Consider the following 26,228-nt stretch of genomic DNA (forward strand, 5'->3'; position numbering starts at 1 on the left):
TATAAAAACTCCTTACACTGGCCTGCAAGGGCCCCTGTGGTCTGTTCCCTGCCTCCCGACTCTGACTTCAGCTCTTAGGCTCGTTGGGACCCTGGATTCTTAGCCTCACTGGAAGTCTCCCCACCCTTCCTACCAGAGTAGAGTGATTTCATTTATTCATTTCCCCATTCTTTACTTTGTTTCCTCTTTTTTTTTGTATGGAAGTCCCGTAAGGTCAAGGACCTTGTTTGTTTTGTACACCACAGTATCCCCACCTAGTTCTAGGATGCTAACTGCCTGGTACATAGAGAACTCAATAAATATTTGTTAAATAAATGAATTGCGGCTTGCCACACTGCCCCTTTTGCTAGGTCACATGTCAGGCATCAGGAATCGCACAAAAGAGCCCTGTTGTTTAAGGTCTCTGTTAGAAGTGCAGTTCCAGCCTTCCAGAAACATTTCAGGATCGTCAGGCTTCAGCTTTCTGCTTCATTCAGGGCTTCATAAAGTGCCCTCAGCCTCTGCAGGATTCATGAATGAGAGATAGTAAGCAAGCTGCTGATGGTATAGCACTAATTTACTACCTGACAGGAACTTTGTCTCCCCAGAACTCCTGCTAACTGGTGCCTCTTCTCTATTTCCTCATTTAGGAGGCTACAAAATCTTGCCACTTCACTCTCCTACTTGGCTACTGCCGCCAAACTGCTTGGCTGCTCTTCCCAGCTTTTCACTCTTTAGTGACCCTAAAGGCTAGCTCGAGGCATTTTTGTTTTATTTCGTTTTGCTTTAAGAGTTTTTACATCTAATTAAAGTTAGAAAAGAAAGAAGATAAACAGTGCCAAACAGAAATACTTGGGGTCATTGAAAGTGTTGCAAAACGTTATAAATCTCTTTGCCTGGGATTCATTTTGTTATTCCTAATTCTGAGAGAATAAATGGAAACCATAATGAGGTTTCCTTCTTTAATTTATTCTTTTGAGGGCAGGGACCCACAACACCTACTTTGAAACACCATCCTTCTGAGCCCCATTATGTGGGCTCTTTCTTGAATGGTAGCCCCTGTTGCCATCTTAAAGATACAGTCAAGATATAGCACCATGTTCCTCTGAGCAACCTGAGTAAGGAATAGCTCCACACCAGCTGCACATACCTACATAGGTCATGTAGGTGAGGCTTGAACTGCAGCTGATTTGAGTCTTGGCAGAACAACCTTATGATCCTCCCAGAAGATGAGAGCATGAGAGGCTTCCGAGGAGCTGCAATAAGGCCGTTTGCCGCTTACAACCCTGTCTTCCAAGGACGCTGTCCTGAGACAGTTCTTCATTGCTTGCTGGTTTGTGATGGGGGTGTCGGCCTCACCTGCCTGGCCTACAGCTGCTGACTATTAAAAGGCTCAGATACAGCGTGGCATTAGCCCCTTAGCGACAAAGCATTCCACATCTCAAGCTGAAGTCATCTGACTCCTTCTGTTTTGGTGTTATCCTTTTGATGTGAGACGATCCTTCATGGGGAACTGGCACCTTTTGGCAATTCTTGGCTTCACGGTCTACGTAAGTACTGATCTGTCTCAATTTTAAAAAGCTTCATTGTTTCTTTACCAGCTAAATCTTTCAACCTTGCTTTGAAAGCATCTCACTCATTAACTAATGGTAAAAAACAAAACCCAGGTAAATACTACCCGGATTCCAGAGACCTAGACGTGACTACAGTGAAGTCATGATTCCTTCTTTTAATATTACTGTCTTGTTTAGGAGATGAACAAAAAGACCCAAGTATTTATAAGGCAGTAGAGAAGTGCTCCAGTAAAAGAAGAACACAATACACTCAGGGGAGGGACACCTACATGAGGGAGTGTGCTGAAGGGGAAGAGAGGCACCCAAAGATAGAGGAAGCAAAGTAGAAAAAAATTTCACAGTGGAAGGAAAGCACAGCCCTCAGACCTGTGAAATCTTAACCAGATTTCATTCAAGAATAATCACAATCTTTTCTAGGCTTTTCTACAACAATTACTTTGAAGGTCTCAGTCCTTCCGCCCAGTTGAGAAGTATTTCCCTCTGGGTATTTAAAGTACATTGGTTAAATATTCCGTTTTAGCCAATAAGTGCACTGTACCAGGAGTCTTGATTGCAAGTAGCTAAATGTGGTAGGCATTAACTCCCTACATAAAACACTCTCCGGGCGCCTGGGTGGCTCAGTCAGCTAAGCGTCAACCCTTGATTTCAGCTCAGGTCATGATCTCAGGTCCTGGGATGGAGCCCTTCTCTGGCTGCCGGCTCAGCAGGAAGTCTGCTTGTCTCCCTCCCCCTCTACGCCTCCCCCTGCTTGCAGGTGTGCATGTTCATCATTTTCTCTCAAATAAATAAATCAGTCCTTAAAAAAAAGTACTCCCCATTACTTCTAATATAGTCCTGATTTTTTTTATGTGGGGGAGGGGGTGGGCAACACTGTGCCCAGCCGTAGAGAGTAAGCTGTGACTGAACTAAGCCCTCCATGACCATTCTGTTTCTCTTTGCCATAATATACTCACTTTGCCTCTCTGGCAGCTAGGAATGGGCATGTGATTCAGTTCTGGTCAATGAGATGTAAGAGGAAGTAGTTTGTGTCCCTCAAGAAATTTCTCTATTTCATGTAAGTTGTCAAATTTATTGGCATAAAGTTGTTCATACTAGTTCCTTAATATCCTTTTAATGTCTATTGTATCAGTAGTGATGTCCCCTCTTTCATTCTTTTTTTTTTTTAAGATTTTATTTATTTATTTGACAGAGAGAGATCACAAGCAGGCAGAGAGGCAGGCAGAGAGAGGAGGAAGCAGGCTCCCTGCCAAGCAGAGAGCCCGATGCGGGGCTCGATCCCAGAACTCTGAGATCACTACCCGAGCCGAAGGCAGCAGCTTAACCCACTGAGCCACCCAGGCGCCCCCCCCCCTTTCATTCTTAAAATCGGTAGTTTTTGGTTTGCTTTTTTTTGCCAGTTTGCTACTAATTCATCAATTTCACTATTTTTTTTTAAGATTTTATTTATTTGACAGACAGAGATCACAAGTAGGCAGAGAAGCAGGCAGAGAGGAGGAAGCAGGATCCCTGCTGAGCAGAGAGCCCAACTTGGGGCTCCATTCCAGAACCCTAGGACCATGACCTGAGCCAAAGGCAGAGGCTCTAACCCACTGAGCCTCCCAGGCGCCCAATTTTACTATTTTTTTTTGAAGAATCAACTTTTTTGGGCTTTATTTACTCAATTATTTGTTTATTTCATGGAGTTCTACTTCTTTTAAAACAATATACAGTAAAATTGGCACTTGTTTTTGGCATATAGCTTTATGAATTTTAATACATGATTTGTGAAACTACCACCAAAATCATGCAGAATAGTTCCATCATTCCATAAAACTTCCTCAGGGTGTACTCACAACTTCTCTGCATCCCTAACCCATAGCAACAACTAATTTATTACCCATCAAAATAGTTTTGGCAGGATGCATGGGCGGCTCAGCGGGTTAAAGCATCTGCCTTCGGCTTGGGTCATGATCCCAGGGTCCTGGGATCAAGCCCCGCATCAGGCTGTCTGCTCAGCAGGGAGACTGCTTCCCCCTCTCTCTCTGTCTGCCTCTCTGCCTACTTGTGATCTCCATCAAATAAATAAACAAAATCTTAAAAAATAAAGAATTTAAAAAATAATTTTGGCTTTTCCAGAGTATTATATAAATGGAATGATAAAGTATGTAAGCTTGTACATATCTTTCATTCAGCATAATGCCTTTGAGACTCATCCATGTTATTGCATGTCTCCATAGGTCATTTTATTTATTTATTTATTTATTTATTTTATTTATTTGACAGACAGAGATCACAAGTAGGCAGAGAGGCAGGCAGAGAGAGAGGAAGGGAAGCAGGCTCCCCGCTGAGCAGAGAGCCCGATGCAGGACTCGATCCCAGGACCCTGAGATCATGACCTGAGCCGAAGGCAGCGACTTAACCCACTGAGCCACCCAGGCGCCCATTTTATTTATTTTTTTAAAAGATTTTATTTATTTACTTGACAGACAGAGATCACAAGTAGGCCGAGAGACAGGTGGCGGGGGGAAGCAGGCTCCCTGCTGAGCAGAGAGCCCAACTTGGGGCTCGATCCCAGGACCCTTGGGATCATGACCTGAACTGAAGGCAGAGGCTTTAACCCACTGAGCCACCCAGGCACCCCAGTTCATTTCATTTTATTGTTGAGTAGTATTTTACTGCATCTCTCATAGTTTGTTTATCCATTCAACCATTGAAGGACTTTTGGGTTGTTTCTGGATTTGGGCAATTATGAATAGAACTACTGTAAATACTCATGGACAGGCCTTGGGTGAACATAAGTTTTGATCTCTCTAGAGTAAATATCTGGAAGAGGGTATACTGAGTATAGTATTATACTGCTGAATGTATTGCTGAATATAGTATTATGGGCTGAATGTGCCCACCCCCCAAATTGACATGTTGAAACCCTAACTCCCAATGTGTAGGTATTTGAAGATAGACCCTTTGGGAAGTAATTAGGTTTATATGAGGTTATGAAGGTGGGGACTAGTGCACTTATAAGAAGAGATGGAGAGAGCTTTGCTTCCTCTCTCTCTTCACCACATAAGGACACAGTGAGAAGGTGGTCATCTGCAGACTGGGAAGAGAGCTCTCGCCAGAGAACCAAATCGGCTGGACTCTTGATCTTGGACTCCCCAACCGAAATAAATTCCTGTTATGTAAGCCACCCAGTCTATGGTATTTTGTTATAGCAGTGGGAGCTCACTGATACATATGATTTTTTATTTTAGTTTAAATAAATTGAAACATTGAGCCAGAATCAATAATATGGCACATAAAATATGAATTTGGAAAGTTAGCATTAAAAATTACATATATAAGAAATTATATCTATAATATGTATAATGTATTTTTTATATATGGCTTTTTCCCCTTCTCTAGAAAATCTGCCTAGAGAATAATGTTGGTGAACAATATGTAAAATGTGCAACTGGAGGGCCACCTGGGTGGCTCAGTGGGTTAAAAGCCTCTGCCTTCGGCTCAGGTCATGATCCCAGGGTCCTGGGATTGAGCCCCGCATCAGGCTCTCTGCTCAGTGGGGAGCCTGCTTCCTCCTCTCTCTCTCTGCCTGCCTCTCTGCCTACTTGTGATCTGTCAAATAAATAGATAAAAATCTTTTAAAAAAATGTGCAACTGGAAATATGTTGATAGCTATGTTTAAGCATTGTAATGAAGTCCACAGTGAAAGGAGAGTCTATGTCTCTTCCTTTCTCTTTCACACACACACACAGTGAGACACACACACACTATACGCTATATGCTTGCTTTTATAGGAAACTGCCAAAGTGTTTTCCAGAATGGCTGTCCCATTTTACATTACCATCAGCAACGTATGAGTGTTCCAGATGCTCTACAATCACCAACACTTGCTGTTATCTTTTGTTGTTGTTGTTTAGCCATTCTAATATGTGTATGGCCATATCTCATCATGGTTTTCATTTGCATCTCCCTAAAGATTAATAATGTTGAGCAACTTCTCATTTGCTTATATGCCATCCATAAATACTCTTCTGTGAATTGTCTGTTCAAGTACCTCCACCCCCCCATGTCACCTCATTCAAAAAAAATGTATTTTTTGCTGCTGAATTTTTTAAGTACTATGCATATTCTAGATACAAGTCTCTTATGTTGTCATTTGCAATTACTTCTCCCAGTCTGTAGCTTGAATTTTATTCCTAATGTGTGTTTCACAGAGAAAAATGTTCAATTTGGATGAACTCCAATTCATCCACTTTTTAATTTTAGAAGCAGTGCTTTTGGTGTCATAGCTGAGAATACATAACACCAGGACATGAAGATTCCCTCATCTTTTCTTCTAAAATTTTTATATTTTTATATTTAATATTAATATGATTTATTTTGCATTAACTTTAGTAAAACGTGTGAATTATAAGTTGAGGATCTGTGTGAGGGGGAAGGTTTGCATACAGATGTCCAGTTCTGTTTGATAAGAATTTTCTTTTGTTTCCATTAAATTACCTTTTCATCATTTTTTAAAAGATTTTATTTATTTATTTGAGAGAGAGAGTAAATGAGAAAGAGATAGAGCAAGAGCAGAGGCAGAGGGAGAAGCAGACTTCCCACTGAGCAGTATGCTCGATGCAGGGCTCCATCCCAGGACTCAGTCCTGTGACTCCAGGATCATGACCTGAGTCAAGGGCAGATGCTTAACTGACTGAGCCACCCAGGCACCCTGTCTTCTCATCTTTATGAAAAATCAACTAACCATATTTCTGTGGGTCTGTTTCCATACTCTCTAGCCTATTATTCTGATCTATGTGTCTCTTTGATAATACCATACTCTTGATTACTATAGCTTTATAACAGTTAAAAATCTGGTAGTGTGAATCATCCAACTTTGTTTTACTTTTTCAAAATTATTTCAAATATTTAATTCATTTAGTGCTCCATGCAACTCTTCCAATTAGTTGCCTATATCTACAAAAATATTGTACTAGAATTTCTATCAGAATTGCATTAAATCTATTGATCAATTTAAGGACAATTGGCATGTTAATTATATCGAGTCCATCAATCCATTAATAAATACACTGTATCTTGCCATTCATTTTGATCTTTGATTTTTAAAATTTAAAAAATTTTTATTTTTAGGGGCACCTGGGTGGCTCAGTCATTAGGCGTTTACCTTCAGCTCAGATCATGATCCCAGCATCCTAGGATTGAGCCCCACATCAGGCTTCCTGCTCAGTGGGAAGCCTGCTTCTCTGTCTCCCACTCCCCCTGCTTGTGTTTCCTCTCTCACTGTGTCTCTCGCTGTCAAATAAATAAATAAATAATAAAAAAATTTAAAAATTCTATTTTAATTGAAGTATGGTTGACATACAATATTATATCCGTTTCAGGTGTATAACATTGTGATTCAACAATTACATAAATTATGAAAAGCTCACTTTGATAAGTGTAGTTACCATCTGGTGTCATACAAAGTTATTATGATAGTATTGACTATATTTCCAATGCTTGATTTTCTTTGATTTTATTCATTAGCACTTTGTAGAATTCAATGTACAAATCCTGCCCATATTTTGTTCAGTTTATTCCTGAGTGTAGCTGGTTTTTGGAGCTATTTAAAATGATATATTAAAATATCTAGTTGTACATTGCCAATATTTAAAATATACAGCTTACCTTTGAACACATGTGTTTGAACTGTGTGGATCTGCTTATATGGATATATATATACAGTGCTGTACAGCAAATGTATTTTCTCTTCCCTGTGATTTTTTAATACCTTTTTTCCTCTAGCTTACATTATCATAATACAGTATAGAATACATATACAAAATATGTGTTCATTGACTATATTACAGGTAATGCTTCTGGTCAAATGTAGACTATTAATAGTTAAGTTTTTGGGAAGTCAAAAATTCTACATGGATTTTTGACTGTGCAGAAGGTTTGGTGTCCATAATGCCACATTGTTGAAGGGTCAACTGCAATTGGTTTTTGTGTATTGACTTTTATCCTACAACCTTGACAAATTCCTGTATTAATCAGTGTTCTCCAGAGAAATAGAAACAAAGGATATATAACATATATAAAAGAGATTTCTTTAGGAAATTGGTTCATGCAGTTATGGAGGCTGAGAAGTCCCATAGTCTGCTGTCTGCAAACTGGAGAACCAGGAAAGCTGATGATATAATTCAGTCTGGTTGCTCTTCTAGAGACGGGAAGAAGGATATTTCAACTAAAGCAAAGAGAGCAAAATTGCCCGCCCTTTGCCTTTTAGTTTGGTTCAGGCTCTCAACGGACTGGGTGATACCCACTCATATTGGTGAGGATAAACTTTTTTCTTCTCTCTACTGATTTAAATGCTAATCTCTTCTGGAGATATCTTTACAGACATACCCAGAAATAATGGTTTATCAGTTATCTGTGCATCCCTTAACCCAGTCAAGTTGACACACAAATTAACCATCACAACTCTATTAGAGGCTTTTTATAGATCCAGTGGAATTTTTTATGTGGATAATCATGCTATCTACAAAAAGGGAAAGTTTATTTCTTTCCAATTTTAGTATATGTGCTGCCAAAGTGAGCACAGGGAAAGTTTATTTCTTAATTTCCAAACTATATTACTTTACTTTTTCTTGCTTTATTGCAAGAAGGCTAAGACTTCTAATACAATGTTGAGTAGGAATGGAAAGACTGGACATAATTTCTTTGTTGCCAGTCATTGAGGGGAAGGGATTCAGTCTTTCATAACTGAGTATGATATTGACTCTAGGATTTTTGTTTTGTTTTGTTTTTTAAAGATTTTATTTATTTATTTGACAGAGAGATCACAAGTGGGCAGAAAGGCAGGCAGAGAGAGAGGGGGAAGTAGGCTCCCCACTGAGCAGAGAGCCTGATGGGGGACTCAATCCCCAGGACCCTGAGATCATGACCTGAGCTGAAGGCAGAGGCTTAACCCCTGAGCCACCCAGGTGCCCCTGTTTTGTATAGACTTTATTTTTTTTAGAGCAATTTTAGGTTTACAACATTGAGAGGGAGGTAGTGAGATTTCCCATATGCCTTCAGCCCCCACACATACATAGCCTTCCCCATTATCAGTATCACTTACCAGAATGGTAAATAATTTTACTAAGGATGAACCTATATGGACACATCATAATCACCCAAAATCCATGGTCTACCTTAGAGTTCACATTTAATATTATACATTCTATTATATCCATTATTATGTTATAACACATCCATTATTATGATATCAATCAGAGGGTTTTTTTTTTAAAGATTTTATTTATTTTAGAGAGGAAGAACACAGAGGGAGAATGAGAGGGAGAAGCAAACTCCCTGTTGAGCAGAGAGCCGATTGTGAGACTCAGTACCAGAACCCCAAGATCATGACCTGAACAGAAGGCAGATGCTTAACTCACTGAGCTACCCAGGCCCCTCATACGGAGTACTTTAACTGCTCTATAAAAACCTCTGTGCTTTGCCTGTCTCATCCCCCTCACCCCCAGGCAACTACTTATCTTTCTGTCTTCATAGTTTCCAGGAAGTCCACTATGTAGCGGAATCATACAGTATGAAGTATTTACAGATTGACTTCTTTCACTTAGTACCCTGCTCATACAGTTTCCCCGTATCTCTTCATGGCTTAATAGCTCCTTTCTCTTTAGGACTGAATAATACGTCATTGTCTGTGTGTACCACAGTTTATGCATCCTTTCACCTACTGAAGGACATCTCGGTTGCTTGCAAGTTTTGGCAATTATGAATAAAGCTGCTATAAACATCTGTGTACAAGTTTTTGTGTGATTGTACACTTTCAACTCCTTTGGGTAAATATGAAGGAGCGTGATTGCCGAATCATAAGCTGAGAGTATGCTTGGTTTTGTAAGAAACTGCCAAAAGGTCTCCCAAAGTGTCCATGCCATTTTGCATTCCCACCAGCAATGAATGAGTTCCTGTTGTTCTGTATCTTCACCAGCATTTGGTGTTCTTAACGTTTCACATTTTGGCCCTTCTAATTGGTATGTGGTGAACTCTTGGTTTTTAACAGATGCACTTTATAAGTCTGGAGAAGTTTCCCTCTATTTGTAACATAAATGGATGATTAATCTTGCCAAGTATTTTTTTCTGCATCAATTTATATGACCATGTGGTTTTTCCTTTTGAAACTGCTACCGGGGCAACCTTATAGCCGTGGGGTAAACCCCACTTGGTTCAGGTGTTTGTTCTTTTTATACATTGCTGAATTCAATTTGGTAATATTTTTTGAGGACTTTTGTGCCTATGTTTATTAAGAATTTTGTTTTTCAATCTGTTATTCCCAGTGTTGTTTAAATTGGGTAATTTTTGTTGATCTGTATAAGTTACTATTTCATCTGTCATTTGCTTTCTTCCACTGAGCTCGTCCAGTGACTATTTTACTTTGATTGTTGTATTTTTCAGCTCTAAAATTTCCATTTGTGTCTTCTCTTTTATCTTTGATTTCTTTCCTGATGTTTCCGTTTTCCATTCATTCACCCTTACTTCTTAGACTTGGTTATAATACCTAATTTAACATCTTTTTCTGACCGTTCTAAGGTGTGTCATTTAGGCAGTGGCATAATTTGATTTTCTTTTTCCTTGTAAATTGAGATATTCCTGGTTCTTCCTATGCCTAATAATTTTGCATTGTATCCTGCACGTTTTGATAGTATGTTATCAGATTCTGGATATCATTTTAAATCCTAAGCAGAAAGTTGATTTGTTTGTTTTAGTAGGCACTTGCCCCAGGTAGGGTCCGGCCACAAGTTCTGTGTGGGCTGTGGTTCCAAAGTCAGTTCAGTTTTCAAACATTTCCAGTCCTTTGTGCCTGCCACCTGGTGGCCAGTCTGGATCTGGGGAAGTAGTCTACTCTGGAGCTCAGTGCTCAGTGCCTGTGCTCGGCAATTCAAGGTCACATCCTCGCATGCGCACTTTAGAGGAGAGCAGAGGTGTTCAGACATTACTTTTAGGGATTACACCTCATCTCTCTGTTCTTTGCAATAAACTCAACATTTTCTGGCTCCCCAAGACCTCTGTTAATAGTCTTCCAGCTAGAAAGATCAGGTTATCGTTTCCTTGCTCTGCTGTTGTCTTCTCTCAACTATGTCTGCTTTCTGGTCAGTCAGTGATAGGACACAAAATAAAAGCCACAGGGATTGGCACCATACTCTTGGAATAATAGCTCCTCTGATCAGAGCTAAAGGTTCCCCTCCCTCTGAGTTTAAGGTGACTTCCCTAGGACCCCTTGCCATTGCTGTGTTGCTGCTGCCATGGTCATAGTATTGCCTGCAGGCTGTGATAGGAGAGAAGTCAAATGAAGAAAAAAAGATATGGGGTTGGGGCGCCGGGGTGGCTCAGTTAAGCGTCTGACTTTTGATTTCGGCTAAGGGGGTGATCTCAGGGTTGTGAGATCAGGCCCTGTGTCAAACTCCACGCTGGGCATGGAATCTGCTTAAGATTCTCTAGTTCTTCTCCTTCTGCCCCTCTCCCAACTCACTCACTCTGTAAAAAAGAAAAAAAAAAAAAAAAAAGATAGGGACTTCCCCCATCTTTATGACCCTTAGGAGCCTTTTTCCTACCACTTAGGCCAGACACAGAACATGTCTGCATTTCTCTTGGAGTTCTTCCTGTTTTCTCTCTGTGTGCGCTTCTGGGTTTCAGACTAGGAAGCAGAGCCTAGGCTAGGAGATAAAGGAGAAAAAGAGGGTAAATTCAGTGCAGTTCAGTAGAACTTCACATCCTCGTTGTCTTCCCCAGTTTGCTGGCTACTCTTTACTTTGACGGCGCCTCAGGGAGCTGCTTCACTCACTCAGCCCAGCATTCTGTGGGAATCTCTCTGTGGAGACAGAATGGAATGAGCTTACTCTACCTTCCCGGGAACCAGAACTTCTGTTCTTATTTTTATCATTGTGTCCCTTCTTCTTATTTGGTTCTAAATCCTCTTCAACTTTTTTCCTCAGATTCTTAAAGTGGATAATTAGATCACTGATTTTAAACCTTTCTTATTTTCTAATGTAAGTATTTCAAGGAACTGGGACATCAGGACTTGAGTCTCTCTTCTCTGCAGATTTCTTAGCTCCTTCCTCCGTGTGTCAGCTTTGTCTGCCAGCTGTCGTAGCATTGCCTCATCATAGCCAGTCACAGCAACATCTGGACATAGAAAGGTATTATCTCTTCTGCGTCTCCTTTTTAAAGAAAGCAAGCTATTCCCAGAAACCATTAAACAGTTTTCCCCTCACATTTCATTGACCTAGATTGGGTGATATGTCCGTTCCTTTTCTTTTCTTTTCTTTTTTTTTTCTAAGATTTTATTTGTTAGAGAGCTTGAGTGGGAGGGAGGGGCAGAGGGAGAACCAGACTTGCTGCTCAGCAGGAAGGGCCAGCAGAAGGAGCTCTGATCCTAGGACCATGTGATCATGACCTGAGCAGAAGGCAGACTCTGAGCCGTCTGAGCCAGGCATCTGGATATGCCCATTCCTAAATCAAAATTACTTGCAGGTGGAAGAACATTACCATAACTGGCTTTGAGTAATCATTTGGAGTTGAATGAATGTTGAGAGGGCAAACTGTAAAGCCACTTAGGTGATAAGACTGCTGATAGGCAGTGAATAAAAGCAAAGTCTAATGGAAAAATCCAGTTGTTTTTTTTTTTTAAGATTTTATTTATTTATTCGACAGAAAGATCACAAGTAGCCAGAGCGACAGGCAGAGAGAGAGGGGGAAGCAGGCTCCCTGCGGAGCAGAGAGCCCAATGCAGGGCTCAATCCCAGGAGCCTGAAATCATGACCTGAGCCGAAGGCAGAGGCTTAACCCACCGAGCCACCCAGGCACCCAAGGATTAATCTAGTTATGATGCAGCCTCACTGACTCATCCAAATGGTGATATTCTACCTAACGTCCTGACAATTCCTGAAATATACTGGAGCCAGCCAAGCTGCGTAGGAAAAGATAGCAGCTGTTTACCCAGCTGATCATTAGCTCGGACACTAGAGTTGCACGCGTTATATAAGCTGCCAACCCTGTCATTCTGGCCTCTGAATAAAAATAATCCTTCAGCCGAAGACAGGCTAGTTAATCTGAGCTAAATTTCAAATTCAAGTAAGATTAAGAGACCCAAATAATAAGATACATCCATTAGGTAAAATTTCAGGAATCAATAAACTAATTTAGCATATAGTTTTATACAAGGAAATATCTTTTTGGAAAAAAAAAAAGTAGGCTCCATGCCCAGTGTGGAGACCAACACGGGGCTTGAATTCACCACCCTGAGATCAAGACCTGGGCTGAGATCAGTAGTAAGTCGCTTAACCAACTGAGGCACCCAGGGGCCCCACAAGGAAATACTTTTATTCAAGATGGAAAGTACAACTAATTTTAATATTATTTACTAACTGTCCAGGATTTGTTACAGATATAGTCCACCCCAATCTTCCTCTAGGGCTGCTGGTATAATCTCTTCATTGGCTGTCCTCAATGTTAGTGGCAAAGACAGCATTATTTGGGCTCACATTCAGTCAGTGCTTTCACCAAACACTTGTCTGGATTTTGTCTTCCAGATCCTCTGCCTTTCAACAACATTCATTCCGTAGGGTTTTGCTTCTACTTTTGCTAGAATATAAATTTTATTAGGGCAGGATTATATAAAAGTAATTTCCTTTTTGTTTCCTTCAGTGCTTTTGTTTTTAATTGTGGCAATATTTACATAAAATTTACCATTTTAACCAATTTTTTAAAAAGATTTATTTATTTAGAGAGAGCAGGAGTGAGGGGGAGGGGTAGAGAGAGAGAGGGAGCATCTAAAGCAGATCCCATGTTGAGAGCAAGAGCCCAACTCGGCGCTTGATCTCACGCCCCCGAGATCACGACCCAAGCCGAAATCAGGAGTCCGATGCTTAACTGACTGAGCCACTCAGGTGCCCCATACCATTTTACCCATTTTTAAATGTATAATTCAGTCATATTAAATACATTCATAATATAGTACAATCATCACACTACCGATTTCCAGAACCGTTTTATCACCTCAAATAGAAACTCTGTACTCATTAAATAACTCTTCATTCCTTTTCCCCAGCCCTGGTAACCTACTAGTCTATTTTGTCCCTATAATTTGCCATTCTAGGTATCTTATATAAATGGAATCATAAAATATTTTTCTTTTTGTGTTTGCCTTATTTTACGTAGCATGTTTTCAAGTTTCATCTGTAGCATTATCAGAATTTCATTGTTTTTAAGGCAGAATGACATTCATTGTACTTATATATCACACCTTGCTTCTCCATTTATCTATTAATGAACACTTGGTTATTTCCACCTTTTGTCTCTTGTGAATAATACTGCTATGAACAGGGATATACAAGTATCTATCTGAGTCCCTGCTTTTAGTTCTTTTGGATAATATGCCTAGGAGTGGAGTTGCTGGATCATTTGGTAATTCTCTGTTCAGCTTTTTGAGGAGCCATCAAACTGGTTTCCGCTGTGCCATTTTACATTCCCATAAGCAATGCACAAGTGTTTTGATTTCTCTACATTGTTGCCAATATTTGTTATGTTTTGTATTTTTTTAAAAGGCTTTATTATTTATTTGAGAGAGCATGAGCAAGGAGAGAGGCAGATAAAGAGGGAGAAGTAACCTTCTGAGGAGAAGGGAGCCCCATGTGGAGCTCGATCCCAGGACCCTGGGATCATGACCTAACCGAAGGCAGACACTTAACCCACTGAGCCACCGAGGTATCCCTTATTTTTTCTATTTTTAATCAAAGCCACCCTAATGGGTATATCTCATTGTGGTTTTAATTTGTACTTCCCTAATGATAAGTGGTATTAAACATCTTTTCCTGTGCTTATTGGTCATTTGTATGTCTTCTTTGGAGAAATATCTATTCATGTCCTTTGCCCATTTTTGAAGTAAATTGTTTGTTTTTGCTGTTTTTGTTCTCGCTGAGCTATAGGAATTCTTTATATATTCTGGATATTGATCCCTTATCAGATATACAATTTGCAAATATTTTCATTCCACAAGTATTTTAAAAAACTAATTTATTTATTTAAGAGTGAGAGAGAAAGAGCACAGATGGGGAGGAGGGGTAAAGGAAAAGGGAAAAGCAGACTCCCCTTTGAGTGGGGAGCTTGACGTGGCGCTCGATCCCAGGACCCTGGGATCATGAACTGAGCTGAAGGCAGACGCTTAGCTGACTGAGCCACCCAGGCACCTCTCATTCCACAAGTATCTAAGTGTCTGTTATGGGTCAGGTACTATGCTAAATGCTTCAGAAACACCAGTGAATGGGTCAGTTCATGTTTTCAAGAAACATAAAATAGCACCAACACAGAAGCAGATATAAGTACCCATTTGGCGGGGTAAAAAGTTATCACAATTCTTCTCAAATGTGCAAAGGTCAATGAAGCTAATTTCTTATAACTGATATTTTTGCTGCTTGAATTCCCACCCCATTGGGTGGGTGGGTGGTGGTGAAAGAATTCAATTATTCAGTCCATTTTAAGTTCAACTCCCTAACATGGCTCTTACTTCCTCTGCCCTTTTCTGCCATCTGGATATCTGGGGAGGGGGTTTACATTCGCCTAGGTAAGGCCATGCTGTGGATTGGGTCTCAGATGGGCTTGCTGTCCTTCTTTTCTGGTCTCTAGCCTTCGCAGGTAGTCTGCTGTGGTGCTTTTTCACCTAACCTACAGCAACCAGTGATTTGTTCTCTTGGCTAGGCTGGAGGCCAGTATCTTTCCCTTCATTTGTCATCTCTACATTGGTTCTAGCCACCCTCTAAAGTATGGGTGAGACTCCCAGCTGGGTCCTGCAGCTGTTAGCTGTAAGATCCACAAAGTTCCTTTGTGCAATGGTCCCAACTCTCCAGCTGGTGCAATCAGCTCTTTTCCAGGGCTCCCAGTGAGCATGGAGAACTGCCATAGATCTTCTAAGTCATATGTTAGCTGGTAGAGGTCCTTTGCCCGACACTGCATTGCCATTTTTACAGTAGTCCAGTATTGGAGAACAGGAGGTCTGTTCAGCAATTGCTCTGCCAATGCACTCAATAGCAGGTGGGCCCAGCCTTCTCCCCTTTCAAGTTCTCTCCCAATCCCCTCTGGCATTTCTGCAGGGATTGGACGCAGAGGTAGAGGGACGCCTGTGTCTGACCTTCTCTTTGCCTCGCCCTTTCCAGGAGATGGGAGGGCTTTTTCACTTTTTTCTTTCGCTATCTCACGACTTCTTTCTTCCAAAGTGTCATTCATCTTCCTCTTCCTGGGACCACATTTGCAGCTTGATATTTTGTGTGATAAATGTAATACCAGTTAAGAACAGACTGCTATGTAATGAATAGAAGGGTGTGGGAGTGGTCCCCAATCTATTGTTGGTGTGTTAGGGTGGAGGGCTTCCTGGAAGAATTGGCATCTAAGCTAGAATACACACAGGAGAAGTGTATTCAGAAGTGCAGAAGCTCCTAAGAGTTCCAAAGGACCCCACGCAAAGGCCTGGAGGCAGGAGGACTTTAGCTAATCCGGAATGGCTTTGGCATAGAGTATGAAGGATGCAATGGCAAGGGATAAAGCTGAAGGGCTAGGCTGTGGTCAGATCACAAAAAGCCTCAAAAACTTTATATTAAAAGCAATGGGGGGCGCGCCTGGGTGGCTCAGTGGGTTAAAGCCTCTGCCTTCGGCTCAGGTCATGATCCCAGGGTCCTGGGATCGAGCCCCACATTGGGCTCTCTGCTCAGCGGGGAGACTGCTTCCTCCTCTCTTTCTCTGCCTGCCTCTCTGCCTACTTGTGATCTCTGTGTAATAAATAAAACAAACCTTAAAAAAAATTTAAAAAGCAATGGGAAGCCTATGTTTTGAGCAAGGAAGGGATATGATCAAATGTTTGTTTTTGAAAGATTGTTCTGGTTGAAAGAAATAGATGCATATGAAGAATTCAAAGCTAAGGGCCATTTTCTTCCCCCTCACTCAGGGGGAAGAATTTTGTAAAATTTTGTAAAGATACACTGGAAAAGTATAGATTTGGAGGGCTAGTCACATCACCATATTTAAATGTTGAGAGATGCATCCTCAAAGAGGGGAAAGGATGATGAAATAGAAGGATAATAACTGATGGCAGCCAAGCTCCTTCAGAGGGGAGAAGGAATGGTGAGGGAGAAGAGAGACTCCTTTCATTTGGAGGGGAAATGAGGGGTGGGTGTAGGTACGTTGACAAATTTGATGGCAGGAGGTTGTAACTTACCTTTGGGTTTTTTCCCATAATGCAGGAGGCAAAAACAGCCATCTTCCCATGAAAAGGAAGGTGGCCAAGGAGTGTGGCAAACACTGTTGGCTGACTCAGCGTCATTGCCAAAACCGATCTGCCCTGCCATTTTCCCTCTAGAGGTTGAAAACTCATGCTTTACCAAACATTTGCAACAAGGAAACGTAAGCAGTATTTTGTTGGGATTTCATGGAAAACTTTTACTTTTCTTAGCAAAGGAGATGGCCATGACTGGAGCTCCTTTTCCTCTTCCTTCCTGGCTTGGCCCAGGATGTCATTCTTGGAGCTGGGACAGCTCTTTTGCCTGAGAAAATAAGCAGGAGGGGAAGGCCAAAAGGGCAGAGACCACATCCAGACCAGTTGTTGTCCACCTGCTGATTGACAGCCAGCGGCAACTCACCTCCAGATTTCTGGCTACAAAGCCTTACTTGTTTAAACCATCACACGTGGATTTTGCATCCAGAAGCATTCCCAGTTCCGGAAGGTTTAAGGGCTGTGACCAACATGTGATCTGGTCTCTGAAGAGAATGAGAGAGAGGTAAAGAGAGAGCATAGAATTATAGCTAATATTAAAGGCCACGATGAAGTGAAATTCATAAAAATATCAATTTCATTTGGGAGTATTTACTATCTACAGAAATAAATCTAATGGGGTTGCTAACATCATGCTAATTTTTCAAATCAAGGTTAGCCCAAGTCATATTAAACCTCCATTTGAGTGAACTAGCATTAGGAGACTATGTAAGTCCATGAGTAACTTCTAGGACACAACAACACCCTTTAAAGACTTGTCATGTACTTAGATATGACTCATACCACCTTCTCAGGGAGAAATTCAGATTATTCACAAGGCAGAGAATGTCATCTCTTAAGGTTTATGACAGCACCAAGTGAAGACAACTTTCCTCAGCACACTTGATTGACATTCTGTCATTTTATTCATAGTAACAAGAAACTCTGTCTTTCCATAATTAAGCAATAATTCACAATACACATATCTAAGGCATTCGCTGCTTTCATAGATGGCTTGTTCCTTTAATTACAAAGAGAATGAGCCCAAAGACACTTACACATATTGCTAGAGCTACAAAGTATAATCACTATCAGAAAATTCTGTAATTACAATTTACATTCACTTCTCCCCTTACCAATCTTACATTATCAATATTCTAAGTAGAGCACAGTAACCCCATATTTGTTTCTGGAGTTACTCTAAGCACTAGATGTGGTTGGATTTTCTGATAATACAACACATCACAAAGATTCCAAAGTCCACTATGAGCCCCCTCTTCCCTTCTCCTAAGGACCTTCATTTCTAACATCTGCTTTCATATTGATAACTGTGGCAACATAGAACACATTTTAAAGATTTTATTTATTTATTTGACAGAGGGACAGATCACAAGTAGGCAGAGAGGCAGGCAGAGAGAGAGAAGGATGCAGGCTTCCTCCTGAGCAGAGAGCCCGATGTGGGACTTGATTCCAGGACCCCGGGATCATGACCTGAGCCCAAGGCAGAGGCTTTAACTCACTGAGCCACACAGGTGCCCCATAGAACACATTTTAATGCATGTATTCTTGTAATACAGTTCTATCAAGATTCCCTAGAAAAGGGAACATCATATTGTATAGTCAGAATAAATTGTAATAACATATAATCAGTCATTTTAAACAGGAAATCTGATTGACATAAATATGGGCAAAACTCAGTGGACTCTTAAAATTAAACTTTAGAATTTTGTGGAAGAGCGTCAAAACCCAGGGGCTAGTGTCTAGACAGTTTGTCTAGAAACAGACCTTACTGAGAATGTACATAAGACTCTGAAAAGCTTGTCTTGAGATGCCTGAAACATGCTCACAGCTGATTTATGCCAGAAAAGGGGCCTTGAAGAACACCAAAGGAGACCTGTCAGCTGCTGAGGGTTTCCTTTTCCACGTAAGCTGTGGCACAAGTCTCCATTACAGACCACGCTTGCTCATATTCGTGTTCTATCAGTCTTATTTGGACAGTCTTTCTTCATCTCCCTTTTTTCATTTTAACATGCTCATGAACTTTATATAAGCACTCATAGATAGCCCTGTTTATTACAACATTCCTATGCCATTCCCTAAGACATGTAGAGCCATCCTACTGTTTTCACTGAATTATTTCCAAATTACATTGTAAAGGAGATTATTTTTTTCCTACATAGAAAACTCCTTAAGGGGCCCCTGGGTGGCTCAGTTGGTTAGGCATTTAATTCTTAATTTTGGCTCTGGTCATCATCTCAGGGTCGTGGGCTCCTTGCTCAGCAGGGGAGTCTGCTTGAGATTCTCTCTCCCTCTGCACCTCCCCCTAACTCACACACACATTCTCTCTAAAAATAAATAAGTCTTAAAAAAAAAAACAAACTACTTAGTATCATCAATAGTGTAGGCTTTTGTGAATTTTCATAAGAGAGTAGATGTCTTTATTCATCTACCCCCTAACAATAATTTGGTCTGAAAATACATATTCTTTTGGGCCTCCTCAACCCTATTCTCATATTTTGAGTCTGGTAACAAAAAACAAATGGTAAAAATTTTTAACATGCTCTAATCTTTGGTCTGGGAATTCCAATGTTCGTTATGGAATGGAGGAAGATACTTATTTTTATACTGAGTAACTCACACATTCCTTCTCAACAGAGAAAACTCGCCTAAAGAGAAATGTGCTAGTTCATGATTTGTGTTAGTAATGGAGATAGAACATGTTTGGGAATGTCTGTTCAAGAGCTGTCCTAGGGATGGAAATATGAATTAAGCTTTCGAATCTCGAACATCTGAATCGACACTGTATTGACAAGCAGAAGAGCAAACAATATTGACAGAAGATATTTTACATTCTCTCCTGCAGCTTTCATGACTTTTGAGAGCAAACTAGTGCCCACTAAAATCACTGAAATACTAAAAGAGGGTTTGTGCTTTGTGTCTTTTCCCGCTGAAAAAGCTCTGAGCAAATGCTTTGATTCTCTTACAACACCGATGGGACTTTTTCTTTCGTGTGTCTTTTCTTATGTCTGAGAAGATTTGAGCTCTGACTAAAGGCTTTCCCACATTCATGACACTTGTAGGGTTTTTCCCCAGTGTGTGTTCTTCGATGCTGAATCAGGACGGCACTCCGGCTGAAAGCCTTTGCACACACATCACACGCATAAGGCTTCTCCCCGCTGTGGATTCTCTGATGGAGTATGAGGGCTGAGCTCTGACTGAAGACTTTGCCACATTCATCACACTTGTGTTGTTTTTTTCCAAAAGGGTTTCTCTGTCTTCTTTCAAAGTTGCCATCTTGTTCACAGGCTCTTCTATACGTGCAACTCTGGGGAGCGTCCAGATGAAGGGTGTTGGAAACAGTGGAATGCAGTTCCATACCTGGAGAAGTCTTTTGTGTTGAAGCTGAATTCACATTTGTAGTTTTCGTGTCTTTAGCTGAAAATAATACACAGAAAAGCAATGTCACTGTTCTCTGTTCAGAAAGAAAGAAAGGCAAATAGAATGATCAAAAAAATATATATACCAATTATTTATTGCTAGCATGTTTATAAAATAGCACCACAATGTGGAAGATTGTGATGGTAAGTCACAAAACATTAACAAGATCATAAGGCAAAAAGGAAAGATTTATATACTGAGGAGACAGTCAATTATAAAGATGAAAATCTCCATGCAAAAGCTAGAGGTAAGAAGATGTATCAGAGACTGAAAAGAAATCTGGAAGAAAAGGGACTAGAAGATGAGCAATTATGGGAGAAGCAGAGAAGCAACCAAAGGAGAGGAGCCAGATGTGGCAGTGGGTAGTAATAGCCAAGACTTAGTATGAAGGTCAATAAATAAAAGTTTAATAATGATAAATGAAGAAAGCCAAGGGGTCAAGAATGAATATAGAATATAAGGTCAGAAATACAAATTAGGGGGGAAAAGGGGAGGATTATAGACTAGCATAACTGTCACCTCAAATGAATCAAGGGTAGCACAGAGTACCCACTTACAAAAAACTTATATGTATTTTATAGTACTAGGTGAATGGCATTATTATTGGTGTAAATAGAAATCATTTTGTAAATGGTAAGGATTCTCTCTCAAATTCATTTTTTTTTAAAGATTTTATTTATTTATTTGACAGAGAGAGATCACAAGTAGACGGAGAGGCAGGCAGAGAGAGAGAGAGAGGAGGAAGCAGGCTTCTTGCTGAGCAGAGAGCCCAATGTGGGACTCGATCCCAGGACCCTGAGATCATGACCTGAGCCGAAGGCAGCGGCTTAACCCACTGAGCCACCCAGGCGCCCCTCAAATTCATTTTTGATAGCTCAAATTCCAAAGTGACTTCAATGTCTGATCTCTACCTTCAAAATCCAAGGCTGTCCACTCTCATCACTTTTATTCAAAATAGTACTGAAGTCCTAGCCACAGCAATCAGACAACAAAGAAATAAAAGGCTCCAAATTGGTAAAGAAGAAGAAGAATTCTCACTATTTGCATATGACATGATACTTTATCTAGAAAACTCTCAAGATTCCACCAAAAAACTATTAGAATTGATACATGAATTCAGTAAAGTCACAGGATACACATCAATGTACAGAAATCTGTTGCATTCCTCTACACTAATAATGAAGCAGCAGAAAGTGAAATTAAGAAAACAATCTCATGGGCTCCTGGGTGGCTCAGTGGGTTAAGCCTCTGCCTTCAGCTCAGGTCATGATCTCAGGGTCCTGGGATCAAGCCCTGCATCAGGCTCTCTGCTCAGCAGGGAGCCTGCTTCCCCCTCCCTCTCTGCCTGCCTCTCTGCCTACTTGTGATCTCTGTCTGTCAAATAAATAAAATAAAATCTTTAAAAAAAAAAAAAGAAAAGAAAACAATCTCATTTATAATTGCACCAAAAAGAAGAAAAGATCTAGGAATAAATTTAACCAAAGAGGTAGAAGACCTGTACTCTGAAAACTATGAAACACTGATGAAAGAAATTCAAGACAATGCAAAGAAATGGAAAGACATTCCATGCTCATGGGTTGGAAGAACAAATATTGTTAAAATGTCTATATAACTCAAAGCAATCTACAGACTTACTGCAATCCCTATCAAAATACCAGCAGCATTTTTCACAGAATTAGAACAATCCTAAAATTTGTACAGAATCACAAAAGACCTTAAATAGCCAAAGCCATCTTGAAAAAGAAAAACAAAACTTGAGGTATCACAATTCCAGATTTCAAGTTATAGTACAACGTGACAGTAATTACAACAGTATGGTACTGGCACAAAAATAAACACATATATCAATAAAGAGGATAGAAAACCCAGAAATAAGCCTATAATTTAATGGTCAATTAATCTTCAATGAAGAAGGAATGAATATACAATGGGAAAAGGACAGTCTCTTCAACAAAGTATTGGGAGAACTGGACAGCTATATGCAAAAGAATGAAGCTGGACCAGTTTCTTACATCATACATAAAAGTAAACTAAAAAATGCATTAAAGACCTAAATGTGAGACCTGAAAACATAAACATACTTGAAGAGAACAAAGGCAGTAATCTCTCTGACATCAGCCAAAGCAACGTTTTTCTAGATCTGTCTCCTGAGGCTAGGGAAACAAAAGCAAAAATCGATTCTTGGAAGTACATTAAAATAAACAGTTCCTGCACAGCAAAGGAAACAATCCATAAACCTAAAAGGCAACCTACTGGATGGCAGAAGATATTTGCAAATGACATATCTGATAAAGGATTAGTATCCAAAATATATAAAGAACTTACATAACTTGACACCAAAAAACCAAATAATCTAATTTAAAAATGAACAGAAGACAAGAATAGACATTTCTCCAAAGAAGACATATAGATGGACAGCACACAAATGAAAAGATGTTTAGCATCACTCATCATCAGGGAAATGCCAAGCAAAACTACAGTAAGATACCTCACACCTGTGAGAATGGCTAAAATCAAAATCACAAGAAAAAGTGTTAGTGACAATGTGGAGACAAAGGAAACCTCTTGCACTGTTGGTGGGAAAGCAAACTGGTGCAGCCACTGTGGAAAACAGTATGAGGGTTCCTCAAAAAGTTAAAAATAGGATTACTCTATAATCCAGGAATTGCACTACTGGATATCTACCCAACAAATACAAAAACACTAATTCAAAGGGATACACGCACGCCCTATTTTAGAGCAGCATTTATTTCCAGTAGCCAAACTATGAAAGCAGCCCAAGTGTCCATCTGTAGATGAAAGGAGAAAGAAGATGTGATGTCTCTCTCTCTCTCTCTCTCTCTCTCTCTCTCACACACACACACACACACACACACACACTGGAATATTACTCAGCCATAAAAAGAATGTAATCTTGTCATTGCAATGACATGGATGAAGCTAGAGAGTATTATGGGTATTATGGGAAGTGAAATAAGTCAGTCAGAGGAAGACAAATACCACATAATTTTACTCATATGTGGAATTTAAGAAACAAAATAAAACAAGGAAAGGGAAAAAAAAAAAGAGAGAGAGACAAACCAAGAAACAGATTCTTAACTACAGAGAACAAACTGATGGTTACCAGACAGTAAGGGACTGGGAGGATAGGGGAAATAGGGGATGGCGATTAAAGAGTACAGTTATTATGATGAAAAAAATAAAATGAAAATCAAACAAAACAAACAAATATAAGGCCTCTGTGAGGGAATTCAGAGGTAGAATGTAGTTCTTTTCAAAAATGGGGTCCCAAGACCTGGTTTTGAGGCTGATTACTTTTGTTGTCATTACCAGAAAAAGCTGCTGGGGTAGGGGCGGTTCCCTCCCGATGCTGATGGAGTGTGAAAGGACTTTCATTTCTCTCCTAGTTAAGCCAAGACACTCGCTACACTGGAAGTGTTAAGTGCCCGGTGCAAGCCTCTTGGGAGCAGGTACTTATCAACTAAGAGAACTATTTTCTAAGTCTCTAAATTTTTATATTTCTTTCCCCCTGGATTTTCTTACCAAAAGTATCTTGGAAAAACTCTAACCTTATTTAGCTTAACCTGTGGAATATGGAAGCCGTGTGAGGGGGAGAAGGGGAGATCCTCCCAAGTGGGGTTTCCCTCTTCATTTCTGACTCCCATTTCATCCAGCACGGTCATCTAGAAGAAAGGCCTCTGCTCAAATGTCGCTCACCAAAGAGGCCTTCTCCACCACTTTATTTAATAAGGCTCTGTCCCTACTTTATTTAGTAAGACCTCGCTCCCGTCTTCTGCTTTGCTTTTTCCTCACAGCTCTTATTTTTTTGAGTATCTGCAACAAAAGAACAGACTGCTGTGCAAGCCGTTTTGGAGCACGTTTGTAAAAAGTGATGTGAGCAGCCACCGAGGCCAGCTTAGGATGTGAGGGAGAAGAGGAAAATATTCAAGTCATCATGAGAGGGCAAAGTCATCTGAGCAGGAATATGATGATTTTCATACTACATGGCACCAATAACCAAGCAAGAAGCTAGACAGAAAATGAGGAGGTAGACCAGTGGTCTTTAGATTGCGACTTTGGGGTCTCTCGGGGCTGCCTGAAGGTACCATGGGGGGAACAGGCCAAGTTGGAGCCCTTGTGGATGGACGCTGCTTGCTCCTGCTTCAGTGAGGGTAGCTGTGTTTTCATCTGTTTTATGTACTGGAACTCCGTGCAAGATTTCATTTGAGAAAAGGGTCATGTTTGTTTTTTTGTTTTAAAGATTTTATTTATTAGAACGAGAGCATGAGCACACATGGAGAGAGGGGCAGAGGGAGAGGGAGCAGCAGACTCCCCCACTGAGCAGGGAGCCCTGACTCAAGGCTCGATCCCAGGACATGGGGATCAGGACCTGAACTGAAGGCAGACCTTAAACCCACTGAGCCACCCAGGAACCCCAAGGGTCATGCTCCTTTATAAAAGGTTTGAAAACCCCCATGGAGATGATGTCAAGGATTTAAAAATCTGAAAGAGATTATGAAACTCTCTGGGAAAGAAACAAGAACAAAACACTGAGAATGATCATTCGCACAACATCTAATGGTGGAAGACCCCACAGTGAGAGGAAGCAGGAGCGGAGATTGGAGACCTCTTGCCGAAAGCAGCCGGGATGTGTGTGGTGGGCTGACACATGGTGGGTTGTCCCCATGAACTGAATCCCGTCTCTCACCTTTTTGTCCTGAGTAGAACTCCCTTGAAGCCAATGGCAGCTGCTGCTTTACGGGCTTGATCTGGCTACATGGTGACTCCTGAGTGATTTCCCAAGATGCCAGTTTCTCTGCAAGAGTGTCCTCCTTTTGTCCAAAAAGGACCTGGAAGCAGTTAGGTATAACTGAGACTGAAGAAGGGAATCTTGTTGGGACTTGGGATAAAATAATAGAGAAGAAGGGGTGCCTGGGTGATTCTGGCTTAAGTGTCTGCCTTCGGCTCAGGTCATGATCCCGGGGTCCTGAGATCGAGCCCCCCTTGGGCTCTCTGCTCAGCAGAGACTCTGCTTTTCCCTCTCCCTTGTCTACTTCCCCTGCTTGGGCTCTCTCTCTCTCTCTCAAATAAATAAATAAAATCTTAAAAAAAAATAATAGAGAAGATACTACATGGAAAATACCCCGGGATTCAGGAAAAGGGAGGAAGAAAGTGGAGCCACAGTCTGTTTTCTGGCACAGGTGGAAGTACATTCACTGCCCTCCATGTTTAGTGTGTTAAGTAGGAGTACAGTTTGAGAGTTCTATCCCCAGTGATGCCCCAGAGCTCCTGACTTAACCCGGTCGCTCATCCTCACCAGATGCCTTTTTACCTGCTCAGCTGGCTCATCAAGCTCCTTCTCCAGCTCCTCCAGCAGAGTGACGGCCTCCTCTCCATTCTCGGGCCGGTGCTCTCGCAGCCAGGCCTGCAGCTCGTCAGGCAGGATGGCCAGGAACTGCTCCAGCACCAGCAGCTCCAGGATCTGCTCCTTGGTGTTCACCTCCGGCCTCAGCCACTGATGGCAAAGCTCCCGGAGCTGGCTCAGGGCCTCCCGGGGCCCAGGGGACTCCTGGTAGCCAAACTGCCTGAACCACTGGCGGAAGGTCTCTGGGCTGCAGCAGCTGCTCCAGGGGAGGCGGGAGTCCAGATCACAGGTCTGCTCTTCCTCTTCCATCTTCACTCTCAGAGCACTGTCAGACCCCTCTGAAGTGTGTGGAAGGAGTGATGACTTTCTCAGCTCTGCAGACATTTGGACTGGGAACAGAGACCTAGGCTTTAATCTCCAAGAAGGTGACATTTTCCTTAAGGACACTCCTTAAATATGATTAAAGAAACAAGTGGGAACATGACACAGACAAATGTTTCCTAGAACAACACATCTAAGATTAGTAACAGACTATACAGAAAGTACTGCCCTTAATCTTAGTATAAACCAAAGAATTCACCAAAGAATCCTTCCTTAAGAGAACCGAAGA

The 26,228-nt window shown here is 41.0% G+C and overlaps 1 protein-coding gene across 1 annotated transcript in view; it reads right to left on the reverse strand.

The window, feature by feature from the left end:
• Nucleotides 1–26,002, reverse strand: part of LOC111142733 (zinc finger and SCAN domain containing 30) — an 81,503-nt gene extending 55,501 nt beyond the window's left edge. The window contains exons 1-3 of the mRNA XM_022496017.1: nucleotides 25,586–26,002; nucleotides 24,962–25,103; nucleotides 19,805–20,250 (exon numbers count right to left, since the gene is read on the reverse strand). Coding sequence (XP_022351725.1) covers nucleotides 19,805–20,250; nucleotides 24,962–25,103; nucleotides 25,586–26,002 — 1,005 coding nt within the window. The remainder of the gene's footprint in view (nucleotides 1–19,804; nucleotides 20,251–24,961; nucleotides 25,104–25,585) is intronic.
• Nucleotides 26,003–26,228: the final 226 nt, after the last annotated feature.

The sequence above is a fragment of the Enhydra lutris genome, unplaced genomic scaffold (genome assembly GCF_002288905.1).
Source record: "Enhydra lutris kenyoni isolate GAN:26980312 unplaced genomic scaffold, ASM228890v2 scaffoldscaffold8, whole genome shotgun sequence".
Taxonomy (NCBI): Eukaryota; Metazoa; Chordata; class Mammalia; order Carnivora; family Mustelidae; genus Enhydra; species Enhydra lutris.